At 40.1% G+C, this 24,596-nt stretch overlaps 3 protein-coding genes and 1 non-coding gene across 6 annotated transcripts in view; 2 read left to right on the top strand and 2 right to left on the bottom strand.

The window, feature by feature from the left end:
* The window catches only part of LOC138020020 (transmembrane prolyl 4-hydroxylase-like), a 17,485-nt gene extending 14,289 nt beyond the window's left edge, over positions 1-3,196 (top strand). Inside the window, exon 11 of the mRNA XM_068867009.1 lies at positions 1,687-3,196. Coding sequence (XP_068723110.1) covers positions 1,687-1,965 — 279 coding nt within the window. The 3' untranslated portion in view covers positions 1,966-3,196. The remainder of the gene's footprint in view (positions 1-1,686) is intronic.
* A 2,085-nt stretch (positions 3,197-5,281) lies between these two features.
* Positions 5,282-24,547, bottom strand: LOC138020018 (uncharacterized). 2 transcript variants are annotated; one of them, XM_068867006.1, is made up of 15 exons: positions 24,434-24,544; positions 22,511-22,713; positions 22,330-22,373; positions 21,377-21,480; positions 19,695-19,802; positions 19,086-19,201; positions 18,794-18,892; positions 17,813-17,900; positions 17,387-17,497; positions 16,593-16,789; positions 15,194-15,716; positions 13,937-14,044; positions 13,399-13,562; positions 12,111-12,275; positions 5,282-5,621 (listed from the first exon to the last, which is right to left on the bottom strand). In XM_068867006.1, the coding sequence occupies exons 2-14, from the start codon at positions 22,696-22,698 to the stop codon at positions 12,149-12,151; spliced, it is 1,977 nt and encodes a 658-aa protein (XP_068723107.1). In that variant the 5' UTR covers positions 22,699-22,713; positions 24,434-24,544; the 3' UTR covers positions 5,282-5,621; positions 12,111-12,148. The 2 variants fall into 2 exon arrangements, with proteins under 2 accessions (XP_068723107.1, XP_068723106.1); XM_068867005.1 differs by lacking the exon at positions 5,282-5,621 and having other exon boundaries at positions 11,335-12,275; positions 24,434-24,547.
* On the top strand, positions 5,621-10,230 carry LOC138020019 (protein phosphatase 1 regulatory subunit 12A-like). Of its 2 annotated transcripts, none has more exons than XM_068867007.1 (2): positions 5,621-6,662; positions 8,247-10,230. In XM_068867007.1, the coding sequence occupies exon 2, from the start codon at positions 8,448-8,450 to the stop codon at positions 10,035-10,037; it is 1,590 nt and encodes a 529-aa protein (XP_068723108.1). In that variant the 5' UTR covers positions 5,621-6,662; positions 8,247-8,447; the 3' UTR covers positions 10,038-10,230. The 2 variants fall into 2 exon arrangements, with proteins under 2 accessions (XP_068723108.1, XP_068723109.1); XM_068867008.1 differs by lacking the exon at positions 5,621-6,662 and adding an exon at positions 7,543-7,792.
* Positions 21,702-21,774, bottom strand: Trnaa-agc (transfer RNA alanine (anticodon AGC)). Its single transcript has one exon. It is a non-coding gene; the product is annotated as a tRNA-Ala (tRNA).
* Positions 24,548-24,596: the final 49 nt, after the last annotated feature.

Below are 24,596 nucleotides of genomic sequence, written 5' to 3'. Positions count from 1 at the left end.
ACAAAGTATCCGAGTAGGGGACAAGGGAACATAAACAATTTTAGGGATAAAAAAGCTGGGAACAAGTTTGAAAGTAATTTCGGGAACAAGGGAACACAAGCAAATTTTTAAAGGGAACGAAGGAACAACGACCCACCCCTGGGCGGGACTCGCATGAGACAGGAACCCATGACCCGGAGCCTACAACTCTACTGTGTTCGTGTAACGGCGTTTTCATAGACCGATTTATTTTTAGATTGAATTTCCCGCGAATGAGACTCCAAAAGGAGCCCGATGACCAATTACAAAAAATTAAGCTGACGTCATAGGGTCACCGAACTTGAACTGCCTTTGTTTTTTGACCTAATTCGCGGGAAAGGCTAGTCTAAAAATAAACCTTCTTGTGAAAACGCCGTTTCACAGACGCTGTATGGAAGTTGCACGCTCCAGATGGGCTCCCGCATGAGACAACTTTGAACCACGGACGAAAACTGGAAATGAACATTTCGCATGCCAGAACAGTAGTCTCTATCAGATATTAAAGTAATCGTCTCTAACAGAAAAAAGGTACTTAGGAATATAAATGTGGTAATGTCAAGAAAGTTACAAAGGAAAACGGCTTCGCTCCGGTTGCCGTTCGTGGCTGAAAAACGTGTCGTGCTTAAGCTTCCTATTCTCGTACTCAATCTCGCAACTGTAGCAAAATCTGTAGATCGGTATATTCATCAATGCAATGGCGTAATGCGGCTACGTAACGTTGTACCAAAAGTGCTGATTTATAAGAGGGTCACGAGGGGGAGGCCCAGTGGCAAGTTTTCTTAGAAATCCCAGTCCGTGCTACTAAAATCCCAAGCGAAGTTATGATAGGGAAAATATAACTATAGAGCATCGATATCGTTTTGTGAAGCAGTTAATGATAAGTGTCGAAACAAAACACGAGATTACTGAAGAACGGAGGCAATAAAGACAGTGCGAGGAATAATTTGTAGCTGTTTGGGATTGCTTACCGATGCAAGTGTCCGCCAAAAAAGGGCCGCCGGCTATCACCTGGCACATAATAAAAGCATCCTGAATGACGCAGTCTCTGTTTTTCTACGTCACCTTCAGAGTCTTTGTCATCATCATCATCATCACTAAATTCATCAACAGAAGTATCCTCAACAGTATCCTCCTCGGAGTCTTCTCCCTCTTCACTAGACCCACATCAATCGCTAGACCGAAGGGCTTGCAAATCGGTAGGGTACGTTTAGGGCGTTTCAGTTCCTGTGTCTGACACATTTACCATGGCGCCTTGCCTAATGCCTCATCTGAGCTTCTAAGTTCTTTTCGAGAGATTGCACTGCTTGCAGTGGGTTTGGGGAAGTCGATTCGTGCTAGTGAAGCCGTATTAGAGGCAGGGATGTTGTAGATAGGGAGCTTTGAGGGTCTAAAACAGGTCTGTTAGCAACAGGAAGGTCCTCCTCACTCTCACATGGCAGTGGCCAGGAACGCAAATTAAGAAGACTGCATGAAATATTTGACATCAGGAATTTTGAGCAGAACTAATACCTGATGACCTCTGATAATGCAAATGCCATTCGCACCAAGGACTCTTTATCTCCCATTCCCAGTAACAAAATCCCAGTTCCCAGTTCGTGACCCTCTTATAAGTCAGGTTTCGCAAGTTTTCAGACCATAAACACTCTTCACAAAATTCTTGTTATTTAGGAACTAGAGGACCCCAACGCTACCACGGACGAGTTTAACTTGAGCGTCAATTGTCACCTTGCAAACCTGGTTATACCACCCAAGAAAGGCACTGCCATTATGTGGTACAATAACTTTATTGATCAAGAAAGCGGTCTTCTTGGTTCAGTGGACCGGTACTCGTTGCATGGTGGGTGTGACGTTCTTCAAGGAGTGAAGTGGATTGCAAACAACTGGTTGACAGCTCCGACTAAGTATTCACGGCACATAAAGAGTCTTTACGATCACGGCACATCGTAGCATTACTACTTTTTTTTAAAGGGGCTATGTCATGAAGTTTAGCCAACTTCAGCTACTGCGACCCGGTCAACCGAGTCAACTGAGCAAGACGTAACAGTAACTACTTAAAACATTGAAGAAAGGTTTGAATAAAATAGCGAATGCGAAAGGAGCAAGGGATAGGAAAAGTTCAAGAAGATTAAAACGGATTGCAATTGGATATTTTGAAAACTGGTCAGCCTAACGGTTTTTCAAAGTTTCTATCTATTCTTGGGTTGCACGTGACGTCACAAAAAATAAAATACAAAACTAAAGAGCCTTTTGAGTTTTTATCTTGATCAGCTACAAGAGGTTTTAAAAATATACCTGTTTGCATGTTTTCAGCTCGGTACCGTGCTTCGTTTCGAAAATAGAGCAGTTTGAATTTCAGAGTTTTTCACAGTGCGTGACATGTTGACGGCTTTCGAAAAACATGCCAGTTGCATAAAAACATCGATTTCCCTCGTGTTTTTGTGGCCTAAACAGCCAATATACTAGGAGACGTGTCTATACGAATGTTTGCTAGCTCATTATACAGCAGAAAGTGTTAAAGACAGCCAAACTAAATTCCAGATGTTTCTACAGGTTTCCGGCCGCCATGTTGGTGTACTTCAGCAGTACACCAACATGGCGCCTCCATACTAAACTCTACAAATTTGAGTAATAAATTTCGCTGAATAACTCAAGTACGGAATATCGCACATCCCCTGAGACTTGGACCCGTTGTTTATTTATTCCTCTTCTATAACATTTCCATTTCTTGACTAAATGGTAAGCGATTTATGTTTTCACTTGCGTGACGTGCAACCCAAGAGGGGCTATGTCACGCAAAATGATGCAATTTTCATGACACCTAAAATGCCCAAAAAGTAGAATGAAACACTGCAATAACCACTTAAAACTGTAGACCATCATAAAAGAAATACAGCAAAAGGAAAGAGAAGCATCGATGGATACAAATGGACAAGACTAAAACGGGCCGACGTTTCTTATAAGTCTATCGCAAATCGCCTGGATAAAGGTCGCTTTTGCTCAGAATCATCTTGTTTGTGATGTAACGATAGTCTCCTCAGTTAAGGAATTCCACATTACTATTCTGTAGCTTTAAATTCGTGTTTAAACGAAATATTTCCTGTAAACACCCTTAAATAACGTGACATAGCCCGACTGGTGAAACGACACAAAAATGAAGTGCACTGTCGTGACACAGCCCCTTTAATCTAGGTCGAAGCCCAACTTCGTTCCCAGGGCTTTTCTCCCCTTGGCGGAGAAAAGCCCTGGGAACGAAGTTGGGTCGTCGCCGAGCGAGGAAGTGGGTTGAATAATTTCAAAGTCGCAAGTCGTTTTGTTTTGTCTTTTCAGTTCTTTTTTTCGTAGTGAAAGCAAGGGATACGTTTATTCTCTGAAATCGCATCAAATCGGCTCAAGACGCCGGTTGAAAAGAAGGAATACAACAATATAGAAGTAATTTTAAGGATTAAACCACTGCAAAAACCATGTACGATCAAAACTTGCTCTACTTTGGATCAAAATAGATCGTGACCACACCAAAAAACTTTGAAAATAGAAAATATATTGCAAAGGTTGGTCAAGACAACCTGAATATAGGCGTTGTTACAATATGTTACAATAAACCTGAAGAAGGCTGGTGTTGGCCAGCCGAAATATTGTAGAAACGCCTATATTCACGTTGTCTTGACCAACCTTTGCAGTATATTTTCTACTATAGAAGTATATAAGCTGATCGTATTGTCAAAATAAGCGTTGTTCTATCATACAATCATTCACGAAACAGAACAATTACACAACTAAGCACGAGGCCGCCTTTGCTGAGAGATGCTTGCGTCCATTTGCTCTTAAATCAGGGGCACCCAACGAGAATATAGTTCAAAACCACTTAAACATAGCATTGTTAAACGTATTTTATTATTTAAACGGTAGATATAGGCATATTTGTATCCCCTAAAAAGTTTTTGTCTGTTCGGATTCCCTAGCTGAAAGTCTAGTGATCCGAAAATTATAGGGATCAAAACTTACCTTTTCGAAAATTTCCGCCAAAAAAAAAGGCTCCCGAAACTTCTAGGTGAAATTGACGTTGGGTACCCCTGTTAAATGTTGACCGGTGAAAAGTGAGGGGCGCAGGAGAACCAACTGCGCGAGATAGCATCAATTTTCGGTTTCAGCGTGGCTATTTTCCACGGAAATTCACTCGCGGCTGCATCAGGAGGGTGTGCTACACCTTCATGTTTATCTGTACTACGGGCTGATAGTCTATGGGGCGCTGGTCAACCTTCACTTATCAGCTAACGTTTGATAAAATCACCTTGTTTCAGTATCATCAACCTTGATTCGAGGAGTAAGGACCACCCTGATTAGCCACCCATCAGTTTTTAGCACAGAGCCCAGACACAGACAGACATGCAAGAGACTTCAAAGAGGTCATTCAACATCTAAAGAATAAGCCATAATAAATAAAGGAAAGGAATCCTTAATGGATGGGTTCTAACGAAACTTCAACAATACTTTTGTTTTCCACTGACACAGCAAACGGCATAACGACCTGTCACGATCTCTGCCGATGCAGAACAGATGCGCGGCTAGACAACAGAGCCTTGATAAAACTTACGTCGTACAATATTTCTCATGGTGTGAGATATATGTTTAACCACAACTACTTCATTGAAGGGGTGAGAATAGTTTTCGGAAATCATTCTCGCGCGAAGTCCCAAATTTTTTTTCTTCAAGCACATCTAGAGAAACTGTTTCCGAAGTTCAAGCGAAGCACGAGCTTTGCACGCGTTTGGTTTCTGACATGATTATCAAACGGGAATTTCTTATCTTTTTAAAAAGCGCTTTATGTCTTCTATCACAACCAACTCCCTTCCATGAACTCAAGATATAAATCATAATTGGAAATAACTCTCATCCACCGGTGCCGCAGCCTGCGCGTCTGGCTTCGAGTTTTCATTCTTATTTAAAGAAAAACTATTTACCTCTAAAAAATAAATCGCGGGTGAGGCAGTGGAGCGAGAACTGCTATTCCACTCGGACTTTCGGCCCCCCAGGATAACCAGAGAAAAATTTTTTCCCACTTTTTTCCTTCCAAAAACGTTTAGTGAGACCACTGAAGTCGGCCATTTAACGTACATTCAAATAAAAGACATTGGACTCAAGCACGCGCTAAACACACTCGACGTTTTTTCTGCTTCAGTTTAACACCAGTAAATTGGCGGGAACTCGTCGGCCACTTGGAGTGAATTCCGACTTGATCTCAGTGAATACAAGACACATGACATCAAGTTGTTCTCCGTCTTTTCGGGAAAAACTGAGCTCGTGATACAACGTGCAGAAAGAGAGGTATGGATTGTCAAAACTAAGGGGCGACGGAGAACTGTTTGGGTAGAGGTTCTAATCTCTTCACTGCCTTTCCCACTGACGTGCCCAGCTGAAGCGCATTAGGACAGGCTCTGACGTGTCGAGTAAAATGGACAGGATTAGCTTCTCTGTTATGGATAAACAGTCTCGATTTTTGCAAAACATGCATTCTTGTACGAGATCAGCATCCAAACCGTAGAAATGGCGTGGCAACACTCCCACTCACGTGCAATAGAGCTATCAATAGTGGCAAAGGTGACTCACTGAAAAAAAAAAAACCACGATTACGCAACGGAAATTTACTTGAAAACGGCGTTAGACTGTGAAGCATATCATTAGCTTTATAACCAGTAAAAGCATGCACGTGTAAGTTGACTGTGACCGGTGATCAAGCCCTGAGGTCTTTTTTAAGTCCACGAATAATTGGACGAATGAATAATAAACGAATGAATTAATGTTTGGCTCCAGAACGGCGATCACGGAAAGGATTACACAAGATTTACAAGGAAATCTGTATATACAAACATCCATAAAAATGGATTTCACAGCTCAATCATGTTTTTCCAGACACTATATTCCCATCTGAATAAACGAAGCAGCAGGGTTAGACGAAAGCTCAAAACGAAAATAGAGAAGACAGAGCATTGAATAAAGATAACAATCATCGGCTGCTCCCTTCCTCATCGAGTCTGTACACTTGTTTAATCTGAAAAACACCTTATCAAATACTTTACAAGGGGAGCACGAACGGGGGAAGATTAATCAAGAAAATTTACAGGGCGCCTGACCCCAAACGTCACACAGTTTGGCCATAATTACTGATCGTGTTCTCGGATAAATATTCACGAATGGAATTCGATGCGTGAGTAATTCATAATGATTTTTCAAAACATCACATTAGGTTCTTCCTGTTTGCTACACGAGATGTTTCCGGGGAGCATAAAGGCGCACATCGTAAACAGACAATCACGACAACATGCGAATGAAAAACGGAAGCACCATTTGCAATACTGTGTGTTTTGTGGTCATGTCGAAAATTTATTTCGTCACCGAGATTTAATTATCAACCAATATTCGGTTGTTGTTTCGATTCGAGAGGTTTTGCTTTTACCAGTGACCCGTGTCTCGAGATGATTATCCTGGCGTTTAAGTTGTGTCTTGCAGCGCCTATAAATTCGTAGACTAAGCTAATTAGACCATTCGTGTGATCCTTTGTGCGAAGAAACAGTGCGCCGAGCAGGAGGTTGGTTTACAAGACTATCACAATCCAGCTACTAAAAAGAATTTCACAAGCAGGAACAAAGGTACTCTTAAATGTCAGTGATAAAACATACACCAGTAGATGTTTAACCAGAAGAGCCATGCGGGAAGCCAACATAACATAAAGGTGCATTGATCAAAGCAGAAATAAGTTTGCGTTTTTAGAGCAAAGTATAACTTTGTCATATTGTAGTCAGGCTTTTATCTGCAGGAAGACAGCTAAAAAAGTATGATTTAATTTTCAGCAGGAACAGAAGTCATTGCATAATCAAACAAAATACTTTCCAGGGCAATGGCACGTGAGGTGTAAGACCCAGCCGACCACCACAGGAGCACACTGTTAAACCCAACCAGATCCTCCGGTTTCCTTAAGTGATCATTTAAGTCATATCAGAAGGAAAAAAAAAACATAATTACAACGGAATCTAAACACTTTTTGTATCAGCTGTGCTAAAAATGAAAAATCAACAACCATTTTTCAGCGATCACCACTAGGAAAGATAACCCCGGCGAGAAGTAGACACTTAACGAATCTGCGGTTAGCAACAGGAAAGCCAGTATTCTTTTGAGCCTTGTCACATCAGGGTATAATTTAACAAAAAATAGACTCATATCATATCATTTCCACCAGCACAAATACATTGCAGTTAGGAATTTTTGTTGATCTCCTTATGTAACCAAGCTTTTTCGGACGGGCACGTGAGAATTGTCTAGATCCAGCGACAATTTATTATTATTTTGTTAAATTTGAATTGATTTTCCACTTTCATGAACAACCGTGAGTATGACTTGAATACTTAAAAATATCTGTTGCGGTTACACCTCAGCGAACAGTATCACTATACACAATAACTTGTGATATTAATATCGATATAACTGGCCTTTCATCAAAACAAAGTTTAAGTCATCATCGTCACGTAGCCTACGAAAAATTCACAATTTAACGCTTTCCCTCGTCACCAAAGGGCGTCGAAAGTGACCCAGCGTGTTAAGGTTTTAAAACAGCAAGTCTTAATTCTAAGGAACATTAGGAAACTTTAAACGGTCGATGCTTCTCAGGGAAGGGACCCCGTATGAAAACACTGGGCCACTCATGTGGAAAAACAAACCAGGCATGAAATTTCAAGGTTTCTGAGGACGAAGTACTCAATTTGTGGACCAAATGATTTTAGAGGTGACGTAAACTTTTCGAGTTCTGGTATGTGTTTTGACAAAAATGTTTCTAATTTGACGTAGGTCCAGTCTAGTCAAAGGTAATCGGGTTTTCGGGATTACACTTTTTGTTAAAAGCTTTGATGAGGGTCTTACCTCGAACAAAGAGAAGGTGTGGTAGCCTTACAAACAACGTCAAACACAGAAAATGCATTTTGGATATGTGAAAATTATGTGTTCCTGATTGGCGCTAATGCAAAACAAATAACTACAAGAATCAGTCAATGAATTTAAGAAGTAGATATGACTCCTGTGTTGTCACTCAAAAACACTATAACTTCCAAAAAAGCTCAATTTATTATCTCGACGGGAGACAGCTATAAGATACTGAAATATCCAATGTCAAGTGAATGTCAATGCGAGTAATCAATCGAGACAATAGGATTTGACGAGTCGATATAATTGTTCCTTTACAGAGGTGGTATGCCAGGGTTCCCGATGCATTGTTGGTGAGCTAAAAGCCGCTAATTTCCTTTGTGTCACGGGTTGGTCAGTCATCATAAGAAACAGGCTGCGACGCAACACAGAGGAGAGGCGTGTGGATTACAAATCGAGTAGCACTCTGTCGAAGAACGGAAGATTTCCTTTGGAGGCAACGACGTTCCGAAATAACCGTGATGTTGAAGTTCGCTGTGAAGCGCAAGCCAGTGGAATTATTTCATGAAGCAGTCCACAGTAAGGACTTATTGCGAGTGACATTTCTTCTCGAGCAGAACGAATCGCAGTTTCACATCGATGACATCGATGAAGATGGTATCACCGCTCTTCAGCGGACTTGCTTTACAGGAACACTCCATCTGGTTCAACTGCTGGTAAGGTACGGAGCAGACATCAATATTCAAGATAATGAAGGATGGAGTGTAATGCATGCAGCAACTGTGGCTCGTAACCATTCGATTATGCGCTATCTTATAGCCATGGGCGCCCCGTTGGGTTTAGAAAACGATCAAGGAGAGTTGGCTATTGATCTTGCACGCGATCTACAATCTGTCGTGATCCTCGCCGAAGCCATGAGACGGGCAGGGTTAATCAGAGAAGTAGAGGATTTCTTGAGAGACAGGCCTGAAGTGCGGGAAATTCTCGAGGATAAGTTAAGACAAAGCGTAATGGTAGCACAGGAAAAAGGGCGTCCCAGAGCATCTAGCGAAATTTTGCCTTCAAATATGCCGTTAAATTTGGCGGACACGCAAAACAGGCGCAGTTCCGCGGATTACCCACGACCGGCAACCACAGATGTCAATCGAAAAGATAACGATCCCAAAGGGTTATCAATGGACCCGCGCCTCTGTGGTGTGGGACAACCCAATGTATATTTTCTGGAAAGCTCGATGGACTCAAACTCTTTGGAGTTCGGTGGAAGGAATTCGTGCGCATTTTGCCCGAAATGCGGCAAACGTCGGCAGCAGATGGTCAAGAGGCAATCGACTGTTTCCCTCAATTCAGATTCATCCGATTCATCGTCGTCGTCCGACTCTGCTTACAGCTCTGGGTCAACAAATTCCACAGGAAATTTAGACAATATCGAGCTGGGAAATAATGGAACAATAAGCAAATCCAAGCAAAACAATGATCTGAGGGCGGAGAACAACAGAGCTTACGTTCGAGTACGCGCGACTACAATCAACATTCACCCGGAGTCTGTCAAAAACCCGAACAACCGCGACAGTTTATCTGGAGAATCTCGGTCCACCCAGCAAAGATTTTCATCCCCAACAAAACAAAGCAGCACTTTTCAACATCAAGGGAAATCATACTCTCCTGCCAAAAATAGAAGTGACACAAAACGCGTGAAAAAAACACGGGAATATCAGTTTTCACCTCGAGAGCGTTCGTTTCCAATCGAGTCCAAAAGTGATGGGTCAAGAGGTTTTGGATCTGCTCCGATTGTGAGCGCGGTCGAAAACGTAATGCACCTCAATGAGTTGAACAGCAGAGGTGTTTCGCTTCTTCACGAGGCAGCGGCAAAAGGAGATGCCGAGGAAGTAAAACTTTTGCTTCTCCATGGCGCAGAGGTAAACAGGCAATCTCTGAACGGAAGCAGCCCGCTTCATGAGGCCGTGAGGACGGGAAATACAATAACAGCGTCGATTTTAATACAACAAGGCGCCGATTTATTCACAGAGACTGACAATGGACAGTTGCCGATTGATTTAGCTCGAAACCCGAATATGAAGAGATTGATAGGTAACGCGATGGCTTTGAAATAATGATACAGCTGATACATCTTTTGTTGATATCATTTATAAAGTTTCCATGACTTAATACAGCAAGTATAAGTACGTAACTTTCTATTTTTGTACCAAACTTCTCGGCGTGTTTAATCTTTCATGTTTATGTTCACATGGACTGAAAAAACCCTGCAATTTTTTAGGACAATAAATGTGTTTTTTTAAATATTAAGGCGGCAAAGGGGTATTGATGTGTGCTTTTGTAATTTCAATACTGACATTTGCAGCGTAGATTGACAGTATAAAATAGCAATTAAAATTTTGTTTGCATTAAACCGTCGTTCACCTAAGCCCTAACAATCACTTACTTCCAAACGTGTTTGCATTGTATACTTTCGTCAAAAAGGTTCCTGAGGGAAAACTCGGATTGAAACCGTGCCGAAACATTTTACTGTTGCCATCACGCCATACTTGCTGTCGGCGACATGAGAAGTTTCAACAAGAAGTCTCTCGCAAAAGTTGCACTCGATATTACACCACGCATTAATATTGCAAATACTAATTAATGGACGAAATTAGATATGAAGTCAATCATCTGCAGCATTTGTTTGAATACAGTGCGTGATACCAAAATATCCTGTCCATTCTCAAATCTTTCGTTAAAATTAAAAGCTTCTACCGGGTTTGTTCCGAAAACTATTTGCAATGTCAAATTTTCTGCAAAATCGCTTTAAAGTTGTTTTTTTTTTTTTAGTTCAAGCAATTTGCGCGAAGCGGATCCGTGGAAATTTCTTTTATATTTACTTCTTTGAGAAAGACACGAGAATTAAGGTATTGATCAACATAAATATTTTGAACGAATAGACAGACACAAAATTCTCTCTAACAGTTCCATAAAGAACACACGGATGGAAGTAAGGAGAAAAGGGTGTGCAGTGAATGTTTTAAGCGGAAAGACTGGTTTCTCGTAAACAATCCATGGGCAGCTTGATAACGGTAGTATATAGCTTTCTTGTCGGGTTTTGCGCGCAGACGAGTCGATCGATATCATATAAATAAGAACTAGATAAACAAATCGTTCATAAAATGTAAGGCTTAAGGGAAAACCATGAAGTTTGGCTGTAATAACCCGCGATGCCTGAACAGGAAAAATGAATTCACACGCGACGTGTACTGGGCATAAAGTACTTATCCAAGTCCCCCAAATATTGCCTTTAGTTTAGATTTGTTTAAAATGCCCTGACAAGCTTTCAAAACTTAGAGAAAGACCGACATTCCAAATAGAATATACATAAAATGTTTGGATAGAACCTAAAAATTAAAGATGGCAAAATTAGAAAAGATTTACCGTGTTTGCTTTATTATTATTCTTTTCATTACCAAATAAAAAAATCCCAATTTTGTTTTATCGTCAAACGGAGTCGCTTACTTTCGGATTAGGACGTCTTAATTGGGTTCTGCGACAAATTCTTATAACTAGGAAAAAGACAAAAGCGAGAAAGCTCAACAGCAATACATGTGAGATGAAGTTGGTGTATATTTGCTACAATTAAATTTTCATCCCTTAATTTTCTTCCCCGCTAGGATCTCTCTCTTGCTCTAGCGGAAGAGAAGAGAAGAGAGCCTGGCAACGAAGTCGACTTGCTCTACCCGAGAACCGCGAGGGTAATCGTTCCCGCTTTCCTCATTGTATGGCGCTTTGTTGAAGAGAACAACATCATCATCATTTGGCTACGGAGCAGGCGATCACTAGGTTTCTCTAGATTTCTGCAGGCACGTCGATATCTTGGGCAAGTGCTGCGATTGTGCCGGCCGACATCTCATCTCCAGAAAACAACAGTGCATGAAATTTATCCAGAAATCTCAAGGATGTCTGTTTACCGCAAAACGGCCTAGCTCTACTGACGAGCTAAGACAATTCTAACTTCACGCAGTTCATCTAAGGGAAACGAAACAAAAGCTCCCTAACCAAAAATAAACTCCATCGTGTTCCGTACCCTGCACGAAGGTCTTCGTTAATATCGCAACACAACTGTTGACTGATAACCACGAGCCTACCGGAGTGTGCACGTGACTGAAGCTGTTACTGGTTCGCGTGACAGCTGAACTTACTTCGCGTGTCATCCAATCTTGTCGCTGTTTCTTTGCTCTCACGCAGTAACTTCCTCTATGACTCGAAGAATAAGAACTGCTGCCAAAATAGTTCCTAGTCCGCAAGCAATGCTAACCACTGTCCACCAGTATCCGGGTTTGCTCTCCAAGGAAAAGCCGAGATAACTAAGGAAATAAGGTTGTAAAAATGTGGCCCCATAAGTATACTTGAACATAGCAAAGCGTTTACATACGACAAAATTACATCACAGTCACTGTGAAAACAGTGCGGATTCCATCGAACTAATTAAGGTTTTCTTTTGACGTCGGAGGCCGGACGTTTCGTCCGGTTGTTTACCATTTAACGTCCGGTACTTTGACGCTATAAATTTGAAGATTTGTGGGCTTCTTTTCGGACTTGGGTCTCTCAGAAAGCCATGGGATGAAGAAACACAAGACAATCACACGCAATAAATACTTCAAACTAACAAGTATTCACATAGCCTTATGTTGCTTACAAACGGAAGAATCGATCTTTTGGCATTTCATTTACGCGATAAGTTTCGTTTTCTTTTTTTTTCCCCCCAATCTCAAGAATGTAACGTTTCGTTTATGGTAATTTTACAGGGGACCCAGACCTCTTTGAGAGTTCGCTCCCAAGGCACTTGCAGTCGGCTTCACGATTAAATAGAAAATAAACATTTCCGGTACTTTCATTATCAAATCCGGTAATTTGAAGACCTATCCTGAACACCCAGGCTAATATTGGCGTTGTTTACATAACACCGCGCGGACAAAAACAACTTTCAAGGACGGTGCCTACTATTGCATATACTCGGATTTCCTATCGGTTATGCTTACTAATACAGGAATATTTTTGCGCGGTTTAAAACTACCTGGAGAAAGTAGATCTTAGTAAGTACTCTTGGTATCCAAAAAGAAAATTGGGGGTAACCATGCATTTTTGAGAGATAATGAAGCTTCAATTTGAGAAAGAACGCCATACATTGCTTTGTATTTTAAAGCCTTTTACAAATATTGTTCATGAATTATCCTTGAAAAATGCGTGGTTACCCCCAATTTTCTTTTTGGATTTCAATAACACTTGTTAAGATCTACATTTCCTGCATAATCACAAACCGGGGAAAAAATATCTTTAATTAGTAGGCACCGTCCTAACATTTATGAATCGAGATGACTCTTGTTCACAAATAGAATAAAAGCGAGTCCTGATGATGCAGGAAATTTTAAAATGGAAGCTACTTTCCATAAGAGGGGGCAACTTCGTCCCCATCAATCAGAATCGCACCTTTTCTCGCAGCGAACAACGAAGTCCGTTAAGCCATCATTGCTAAAGTCCCCAAGGGTGGCAGGAGACACCGAAACACACGGTACGGAGTGAGCAGCTAAAACAGCGCCATCCTTAAGGGAAACAAGCGTAAGACTTTTCCAGCCCGTCACCAACACAGCATCCTCAAAAAAAAAAAAAAAAATTATGAATGATCTTCATTCTCTCCGAACGAACTATAAGGCAAATTTGCATAAGTACTGAAATTTAGATTTTAAGCTCTTTTCTTACCAGGAATGTAAACGCCATAATGAAACTTACTTGGATATAGTAGCTTGTAATTTACTCAACTTCTCGAACCCTAACACATTAAGAGGGTAAATTTAACCCCCTTGCAAGTCATGACTGAGCTCGGATATTTAATCTCACAAAGACGCACGCGTTGTCCAATTCTATCACTGATGTTTTACTGCGAATGAATGGTGTGTTGCAATTGCGGAAGTGAACACGGGCATGAACGATATCACAGGATTGATCTCTATTGTTTTTGTCGACATACCTTGCCTCTCTCCACTAAAGTGGACACCGCCTGTATGTTTGGGACAAAAACCTCTGTCTCGTATCCTTCCCCTTTTGTTTTCTTCTCCCATGAATTCCCAGTGTCTGTCTGTAGACACAAAATCTCCAAATGAGAGATACACTATATTTAATTCAAGACTCAAATGAAATAAACGGATTTGATATATTAAACGACAATACACCATTTCTAAGATGATTTTAGTCTCTCTGTTTTTGTTTTTTTTTTAAATTTTAGTATCCACATCAAAGCAATTCTGCGTTAGTTAGGCACTAACTAAAACAAAAAAATGGCCTGCAAACAGGCTATGCACTATGGCGTGTACATTGCGGCGCGCTGAGTCTCTGGGTTTGACGGGAGCGAGGTAAACTTCCCAAGTCACTCTCGCAGGCTGAAGGCCGGGCATTGTCTGGCTTTGAAATCTGGAGAAGAGAGTGAGGAGGGGCTCGGACGCTTCGATGCGGACTTAAAAACGACTGGAGCCTGTAGGCTTAAGTTACAGAGATGGTGACGTTCAGTTCAGTCCTTGGGCTTTGTAGATTTTAGTTATTTGAGATGAAATAGGAACCGACGGTAGTCCTACAGAAGTCTGCATAGGCAGTGGGCACGGTCGATGTCATGTAGCTGACAATGGCGTTTGTCTAGCGGCGTCATTACATAAAAACTTATTGTCACACTCCGATGGGTTCACGTAATAAGGTGACTTAGCATCGCGTTCAAAACAAACGGCAAACGCGCCAAGCTAAAATTCGCGTTTTCTTTCAACTGATGTGCAGATATCGTACAATTTCTAAAAAGAGACAGACGTTAGAATGAGAGAATGTTCATACTTTTATGACAAGCTGCAGCCTCGTTTAGTTTGCTGTTTCACGTAAATGCGTTTACGTTAACAGAAACCAGCGACCGTTTCTGAAAATGACTTTTGCGAAATTCACCAATCCCGGTCTAGGGGCCCGTTTCTCGAACGTCCCGAAACTTTTCGGGCCTTTCTTCGGGTCTAACAATTCCCTCTGTATCTCAAGAACGAAAAGATTTTGAGTCGTCAAACTTCAGTCATTTTGCTTTTTGTTACCTTGAAAACAAGTCAAAACACCATGCAGCTATTCAAAACAAGCGTATGTCAGTTTCACAAATGGCCTTTCGGACGGAAGTTTTGAGAAACGGGCGTCAGGAATCTCCTACTCAACCTTTCCATGTATTTTTTTTTTCCTCTTGATGTCAACTCGTTCGCGGTCTCACCTGCCAGTTGAATTCTCCATAAGGTCCAAAGCTCGTCAGCCGTCCGGAAGAAATAACAAATACGCTGTCAAAACCACGGATTCTCTCTCGCCTGAACTTATTCCCCGACAAATGACCAAAGATACCCTTTCTGTCTGAAGGACTTGGCACAAGCAACGGAGCAACGGGAACGGGTTCATAATGAAAATCCTCTTCAGTCGTTGAGGTAAAATAACTTCCAAACGTTGAACTTGGGCGACAAATAGAGCCTCGAAATAAATTTTTGGCACCTGACGTTACCAGAGCGGAACAGGGAATAATGTCCGGTTGGAGAACAGGCTCTGACGAAAAAAAGACTGTCACGTGATCAATGACGTCATCGTCGTTCACGTCACCAACGCTTGTATGGTCTTTAGAGATAGGGTAAGTGCACAGGGGCTGCCCGGAATCGAGGTTTAGCACCTCAATGGACTTGTGCTGATGTATGACAACTGCGTTGGGCTTTCCTTCGCCAGCGTGAGGCTGAAACTTTCCAGAAGTTCCCCTGCAACACAAATTCAAACAAATCAGTCGTATAATAGAATGTACAGGTGACACTCTACTCACTCAAAGTCAGAAAAAAGCGAGATGCATATTGTTTGATCGAATCTCTAGACTTGCCAGAGTAACACCAGGGCATACAAAAATCCAAATTCACTTCGCAGAGAAAATTTCATCATGCAGCTAACGATTACAGCGGCTCTCGTCGGGATAAGTTTAAAAATAAATCACACAAATGAAAATGCAACAGAAACACTGACCTAGCCTGCGAGCAAGCTCTCATTGGCGCTCTGGGAATGAGTGGCGAAGCCGCGGGGGGTTTGAGACGAACCAGCGAGCGAAATCGCGCCAGGCCAATCGCGGGCTCGCTTCGCTCGTTTCTTTGCCACTCGTCCCGCGGCGCCAATGAGATCCTGCTCGCGGGCCAACACTAGCCCAATATCACTGAAAAGAATCATTATGTAATGCCCTGTCGTCAGGATGCAGCAATATCTTGACTTATTATATAAACACCAATGAAATACCAAGTGAGCTTTCGCGCGAAAACATGATATCTTCACACGTGAAAAGATCACTGTTGCTATGGTTACATATAAAAATCGCGCCTTTCGATGCCTTTCGTGAATGATTTAGTATTTCATTGGTGTTTATATAATAAATAGAATATTACATGGCCGCTTGGAGATACGAAATTTCTCTTGAGCGCAGCGAACGAGTGAAATATTTTTCAACACTCGAAAAGAAATTTCGAATCTCCGCGCGGCCATGTAATATCCTCAATTTATCAACTCAGATGATACCAACTTTAACTGTAGAAAGTATCTCTGGAAAACGGGCTGGGCATGACTTCTTGATATCTTGACATGCCTGACTAACTTACTGGTCTTTCATTTCAGTTGAGGATGAGGGTGATCTCTTGACAAAGTGGGCTGTCTGCAGCTTAGTGTCAGCTGGGTGTTGCCACCTGTATGGTAGAGTTGCAATTAGTGAATCGGTGTAGATGCTCCAGTGAGCTTCGCCCACGTGGTACTGACTTGAATGAAGAGCCAGTTTGAAGTGGTAGGCAGATAGCAGATCCTTGAAGGAATAATAAAGCATCGTCAAAACGTTTGCAGACTTACAGCTCCTGTCATTTTGCAAAAATGTTTGCAAGTAGGTACCTGAATTTTGTTTTGCGCGTTGACAGCGACGGATAGAAACCTTATTGCTGACAAAAACTGACTTATGGTACGAGAAATTTCAGGCACCTAATGCAGAGAGGTAAAGCTTTCCGTTTGCGGGAAGGTATCGCTCTTCAGGACCAGGTAAGTAATAAATGAGACGAAAACATATGAGCAAACCAGATGTTTCCCGTTTATGCAAACGAGAAGTCTCCTTACAACAGGGCTGCGTACTACAACACGCGCAAGGAAACTCGCAAACTCATATGGGCATGAAAAGGAAATTACGGGCAATTTCTGCGCAAAAACGGAAGAAAACTGATTCAAGGTCTTCCCATCAGTCCCCACCCCACCCTTTCACTAATTTCTATGCTTCCACTTCATTAAGTTTCGGTTGCCTCTCGGACTTAGGAAAAAACAATACCGGGCTATTGAGCAAGACATCTTGGTTAAAGCAGTCATTAAAACTCTTTTTTTCACCACATAAACTTCTACATCCAGACAAACATTGTACCTCACGAGAGCTTTTTTTGGCTTCATAGTCGCCTGGTTCATGTTTCCAGTGGATTTGTCCGGTTTTACTGTTCAGTGCATATGTTGAAAAGTGCTCCTTTTCCTCTGACCTCTAAAAACATCAACTAAAAAGATTCAATTGCGATTTTACGCCTTTAAACGGCATGCCAGTGATTGTGGAAGAAAATAAATAAAGTCTCAGCCTCAGCAAGTAAGAGCTGATAAACGCTTATGTGTGTGGAAGGATAGATATATGGATAGATGGATGGATAACTGGCGCAGTGAATTAGGGAGAGAATGAATGAGCGATTGATGTATTGATTTACGGATTGATTGATTGGTTGGCCGACGGTACCTCGGCCCAGTTCAATTTTTGTTTCAGGTTCTGAAGTATAAAGTTTGAGCAAGAAGCAATCTTCATATTTACCATTTTTGCTGGACGAACGCGTCTTGGTGGAAGTTTTGCCACTTCAGCTGCAGAACGCCCATCGGACATGTTAAGGTGATGACTGTGTCTAGTGATTAAAGAAACCTTGAGTCAAAATTAAATTATTTGGCATTTAAAAAATACTGTAACCTCGAATGAGATCAAATTAAAGCAATACTAGCAACTTTGTGTCACCAAAATTCAGAGTGAAATAAATAATTCGATAAGCAGGAATCGAAAGAGTAGAGAATATTATGTATTATGTTTTGCCTGAGGTCCTTTTCAAGACAAGATCTTCACACGACCCCTTATTTATTTATTTATTTATTTATTTATTTATTTATTTATAACAACTCTATTTGCAAAGAACATCGCAAAAAGGGTGCTGCCAGGGAAGAACTGAATCCTCATATATGGCAACCCCCAAAACAGATTAGAATAAAACAAATATAATATATTAATAAACATTAAATATAGAAATATTAAGAAACTATAAAATATAAATACATTAATACAGTCATTAAAAATATTTGAACTATAAACATGGAGAAAATGTAGAATATTTATTTATGTCTGATCAGTCCAAAGAAATGATACAAATTTGTTATCACGAACTCTACTTGCCACAAGACTAAGAGGGATCCTTGCAAAAAGTTCTAGAGGATGTTTCTGCACATTGTTTCTTTTACGTTTGAAAGTCACAAAAAAAGTTCCTCTGAATCAAAGGAACTAAAAGGTTTGGAGCATTTTGCATTTCATGCGAGATAACCTTGCAACAGCAATTTTTGTTCAATGACTACTGGCCAACACAAGTTCGACATTAATTGTCCTACAAAAACTTGATGCCAGGCAAATACACTGTATGTTGCAATGCTTTGTTACAGCATGGGCCAAAAGAGAAAGTAGATTGAAAAAAAAAAAAACAAAAACAAAAACAAACAAACAAAAAAAAAAAACCAAGCAGATTAAGGATATCATTACTTCATATGCTCCTCAGGTGGTTTGTCTTTAACCAGTTTCCCTCCAATCAACACCAAGCCAAAGTCAGGAGAGTACGGCACAATGTGTAGGGCAATTTCCCTTAAACAGGCAACAAAAAATTATTATCATCATCATCATTATCATTATTATTATCAACACCTCATCGCATAGTTTTTTTCATCTTGATCATACCAGTTTGCTTCCTACCTGCAAAGTCAGGATAAGGACCTCAAGCAGACAGTACCACCTTTATTTACAACAAAACGTTTCATCAATTTTGAGATGAGCTTACTTGAAATAATGCGAATCAGATGGACTCTGATCCTCAAATGTGTCAGCTGTCCATAGTAGCTCTAGCTGGTCAGTAAAGCAGTGCACCACTCCATTATTTGTAACAACCACAATAATCTAGTAACAGAAAAAAAAACAGAATGTCAAATTTGCTGACTAAATGTCCAAAAGTTTGCAATGAAATGTTTTCAGGCAATCTTATATCTGATCTAAAAACTTTATGTTGTTGAACATTTTAATTAAATTGCTTACTATGTACAGGATAACTAAATCACTCAAATGCTATGTACATGATGACTGGACTATAGTGGATCACGACTTTGTATAAATGTATTCACCTACAGCACATCTGGCATACGTCATGGGGTGCTTTTCCACTTGATTAGTTGGAAAGCAAAACACTTACAAAACACATATCGACATGTACATACCAAAAGATCACAATAATTATAGCCTTTTTTTAACTTTCATCTTATCCACGCAATAACTATGACTTTCCTTGGTGCCCTTGACTGAAAAAAGCTGGTAGGATGTGCCTACTTGTAGTTATATCTACTAGGTTATAATCAAAACCTTGAACAAATTTATGACATCATTAATCGTTACATACCTGATGACAAATATTAAGGGAATTAGTAATCCTTTGGTCACAGCCTGCCCCAAGAGCCACAGGGAATGCAGATGTGGATACGTTGTGAGACCTAAGCACAGCTTCTGCCTACCAAGGTATTGGAAACAGGTCATTATGGGTTAATGGCAGGGGAGCAGGGCTGGTACAGTGGTGAGAGCACTTGCCTTCCACCAAAGTAGCCGGGGATCGATTCCTGGATTCGATGCCATATATTGGGGGTTGACTTTGTTCATTTTCTACTCTGCTCCAAGAGGTTTTTTTCCCGGGTACTCCAGTTTTCCTCTCTCCTCAAAAACCAACATTTAAGGTAATTCCTTAGTATTGCATTGCGCATCCCTACTGCGCACGATTTTCGCATCATTAGCGCGCGCACATGAGCACGTGCGCATACAAAACGTAAGAGATTTCACTCAAACTAAACCCGACAGCGAAATAAATGCTCCTTTTCTCTCAAACGAGCACGGTGACCCCCGATTTTTTTTTTCAGGTATTTGCTAAGAACAGTCTAATAAAGAACATATTTGAAGAAGAAAAAAAGTTTGATAGTAGAACATGAATTTTTTTTGGAAAACAGTTCCGTACTGGGTGTATTTTACCCACAGCGAGGACTTCAAGCTAACCACGGAACTGTCCCAAAAAGTGCAATATTCCCACAACCAGGGAATCAAAGTCGGCGTAAATGAAGCATTACTGCTTATGTAAATAAAAGATTGAAGCTTTATTTTCAAAATAAAATTTTGTGTCTTTGAAGTAACCAAGACTTAATTCTGTATGAAGGTGATTCGAATTTTTAACGTGAAAACAGTAAAAATACCCCATTTAAAAGCCTGCTGACGCGTAAACAAGCACGGTGACCCCATTTTTTTATTGCATTTTTTTAATGTTCATATCATGAATGTTAATTATGCCAAGTTTCCAAAAAAGTTTGATAGTAGAACAATTTCAAGGGAATTACCTTAATTAATTTAATTTGATCTGATTTACCGGTACGTTGATTTGTAGTCTGCCCAATTAGTGAAGCGCTCGTGCTTGACTAAATAACCTTGAGACTTGAATAAAGAGATTATGATTATGATGATGATGATAATGATGATGATGATTATTATTTATTTATATTATTATTATTATTATTGTTATTATTACTATTAATTAAAATCAAACTGCTACAAAATCAGTGTGCAAGGCAAAAATAAATTTAACCCCATTCCATTTATTTATTTCATAAAAACTTCCTAGTATGTAAAACCAGGTCATCTGATGATTACAGTCACCAGCAATGTAGCTTCACAGGCAGATGTTCTTCTGGCTCACAAATCAGTAGAACAACATAACTGTTATTGAAGTGATATTTTACTTCAAGAGGAGTCTACTCAAAAGTAACCTGCTATTAGTGCCTTTTAGGCCAGTTGAGTTACAAACTTGATGAGTGATCCCGTTTTGTCACGCAATCAGAAAAATGGCTGAGTGAGGCTTGAGGAAGGAGGTAGAGCTCCCCATAACCCTAAGACTCTTTCAAATCTTTGTCTCAATTGCACCCTTGAAAAAACATGAGTGACTAAAAGCACCCAGCTCAACCGACATAGAAGTCTGAGTAAAGGGACAGCCAGAAGTCTGACACAAAGTTGCTTAAAGTACCATCCCTGTGGTGTCTAATTGCTTACCTTCACATGAAGGTGAGGGAGAGTAGAAGTGAGATCATCTTCTTCTTTCTGAGGAGGAAGCATCAAAATTTGAATTTTGGAATCCATCATTGTAGTGATCACCTCTGTGACAGGATGAAGGGCAAAATAAGTTAAAAACCATAATTACATGGGTATATACTCAACAGAATATTGCATTTCTGATTGGTAATGATGAATGCATAAATAGGTTATAGCGTGCAATAAAAGTTATAGAGTACAATACTGAAGTTAATTGAAGGTTATAATGATCCTTACAGTTACGAACACAATTGTAGCAAATGTACAGAGACGCTTGAAAAATTCAGGACTTCAGCGTGGTTTGAACCCGTGACCTCGCAATGCTGGTGCGACGCTCTAACCAACTGAGCTATGAAGCCACTGATGTTGGGAGCTGGTCATTTGTGGATTCAAATGTTTCCATGATGAATGAATCAATGATCGAAATGATATATGAATGAATCATATATTGAACTGCGAATATGAAATCAAGTGAAGCTGTGATCCTCGCACTCATGAACGCAATTTTAGGAATTGCATAGAGAAGCCTGAAATAAAAAGTCCTGAATTTTTCAGGTTTCTCAGTGCAATAATTATTGCTCAAATTGCATTCATAACTGCAAGGATCATAGCTTCACCTGATTTCATATTCGCAGTTCAATACATGTACACAATTCATTTCATATATCATTTTGATCGTTAATATGGAAGTTGTTACGGAAACACAGTGATGGAGTAATTTTGTTAAGTATGTAATAATTAAAATATAAAATTGTATGAACTTTCTTGTGCAATTCATGATTTATGGACACATGTGATGTTCTGAAAGTTCTCAAACAGCACTTTCAACACCTCACTTGCCCATGAGTCTTGAAATGCACTTACGTTGAGTTCCTATTCATGTGCACTGTAAACAAGTCATAACAAAAGCTTACCATTAAGGCCATCACTATCCAAATCTGTGACTATTGGAAGAGGCCTGGTTCAAAATGATGAAAAAAAAAGTGGGTAGTTTGAAGATGGCTGAGGCAAGCAGCCACATTGTCATATACATGTACAGTGTACCTAACTATACAAAGTATCATAAGAAGGCTTACAACAGTTCTTTCTGCTTACAAGTTATTTCTTCCTGGAGTTTGACTTGCATCAGAGGTGATGTAAAGCTGCCACGATGGCTTCAACTCCCAAACATTTGGAGCTCGGAAGAGAAACGTTGCAGCAAGAACTGCCACCACCACGACAACATCTTGAGCTCTCACTTTAGCAACATCAAAAGGCAGGAGTTTTAAGGGGTCCCTGCTCATAACTGTCACCTGAAACTAGAGACCAAAAATTGATACTGATTGAGATTAACACTATAGGCATCATAACTTCAACTGAGGTGAAGTGAAGTACAGTGTACATCCTTTACCATGGGGCTTTCTGTGACTAATCTGCAAAACTGTTTGAAGACGTTTAAGCTGTAGTGCTTGTTACACAGTTGACACAATAGATGCCCCTGCCCAGAGCAAGATTAGGTCACAAATCCAGGGATTACGTTCCTTAACTGACTTTTTTGTACATTTAAGAAGTGGGTCTTTAGAGAAGCACTGTCAAAATGGTTTTACATTAACTGTTTTCAGTCAAAAATGGCTTTTACTGATAACTTTGTATTGTTGGCATGCATGTGCAACTTTTTCTGTCAATCCTATGAGAAGATTTTATGCATCAAGAGAACAGTCAAAACGTGATAAAAAAACTTGTTGTCACTGACTAAAATGGACGTTTCGGTTGAAATACTGCAACCTTTGTCACCAATAATTGTTAGCATCCACAGAGATGCTTTTTAAAATGTGAAAATGTCACTTGGAATTAGCTAGGAACTTATACATGTCAGGATTGAGGAATGTGCAAGTGATTGTTACTGTAGAATGTCATGCTGCTAAAAGTGGTGTTCGTGACCACTGGGATCAGTAGTTAACAATCTTCACGTTGTCAAGGTCAATTTCGTGATTGTTCTTCATGGAATGTTGAGCCATTGGGGAATTCTTATCTCCTGAGAAAAAAGCTCTTTTGTACTCTTTTATTCTTGATCTTAAAGGGACAATTTCATGGTTTTGCACATGTCCAAGCTTTGACGGCGGCAGTTGTAAAGTTTACGGTTTGTTACTGAACCAGATGATGTTCATTAATCACAGAGTTAAAGCAAATACACTGGATGACTGAGGCCCAAATTGGTGAAAGGAACTGCATATTTACACAGAAAATATCTAAATGAGTTTTGACCATCAAATTTATTGTATGTGTCAAACATTTCATTCTGCGCACGAGTTGTCACACAAAACAAAAGTTAGTGAATTGACTTGAACAAATTTAATCCACTGCTGCTTCTTTAACTTTTGGAAACTTACGTGCAGATTGTCCTGCTTTGCAATGATCATAACAGCACTTGCAAAATGTGACATTTGCAAAATTGTATGACACAAACCAACCATATTTGAATAAATAAATAGGATTGAACGAGATTTAATCCCTGACCTTAGCAATATGGTTCCGAGTGCCTTACCAGTTGAGCTATTAAACCAACTGGGAACTGGTCATTTTGCAAGTTCAATATATAAACCCATAGCAGATGGGGATATAAACAGACTATAGGGAAGATATTGTTGATGTCACCTATTGTCATTAATGAGCCAACCAGAGACTCATTGGCTGTCGAAGCAAAGGGTCTTTTGTTCCTGTGGCTGGAACATTTGAATAACAAAAGCAATGTTTGTAAACAGATATCTTCCCTATATATAAACCCATTTCAGTAATTCCCAATCTGGAGGCCAAAGCAATGGTCGTTCTGTCCTCTGAGAGAAACAAACCTTTCAAATGCAAAAAAATCTTATTGTTTTGTCCTCCAGATTGGGAATTAACTGACAGGGGTCAATTATTAAGCCAATATGAAAGACAATATTATTATTATGCTTCTTTTATTTAAGCTTTTTTAATCAAAGCGAAATTTCTGTGCTCAATTAATTTAGACGGTTCTAATTTTCCAGTGGTCTCACTTACCTTTTCAACATCTTACAATACTGTTCGTAAAATATTTATCCCAAACTTTATCGTTTCTGCAAAGAAATTTTGAAAAGTCCTGTAGGCACCAAAAAATCGCCGCCATGTTTAATGATAATATCCTAATATGGAAATGATGACCTTTTATAAAAGAACCAGAAAA

Source organism: Montipora capricornis, chromosome 10, assembly GCF_036669925.1.
Source record: "Montipora capricornis isolate CH-2021 chromosome 10, ASM3666992v2, whole genome shotgun sequence".
Lineage (NCBI taxonomy): Eukaryota > Metazoa > Cnidaria > Anthozoa > Scleractinia > Acroporidae > Montipora > Montipora capricornis.
Note: the sequence above shows the minus strand (reverse complement) of the source record. Positions and strands in the feature narration are given on the sequence as shown.

Excerpts from the sequence above, each read along its gene's own strand:
- LOC138020018 (XM_068867005.1), bottom strand. The coding sequence starts at position 22,698 with ATGAGCAGGGACCCCTTAAAACTCCTGCCTTTTGATGTTGCTAAAGTG. Across the intron at positions 19,202-19,694 it reads CCCTTAATATTTGTCATCAG|ATTATTGTGGTTGTTACAAA; the intron begins GTATGTAACGAT and ends TTCTGTTACTAG. Across the intron at positions 17,901-18,793 it reads CCACCTGAGGAGCATATGAA|ACACAGTCATCACCTTAACA; the intron begins GTAATGATATCC and ends TTTAATCACTAG.
- LOC138020019 (XM_068867007.1), top strand. The coding sequence starts at position 8,448 with ATGTTGAAGTTCGCTGTGAAGCGCAAGCCAGTGGAATTATTTCATGAA.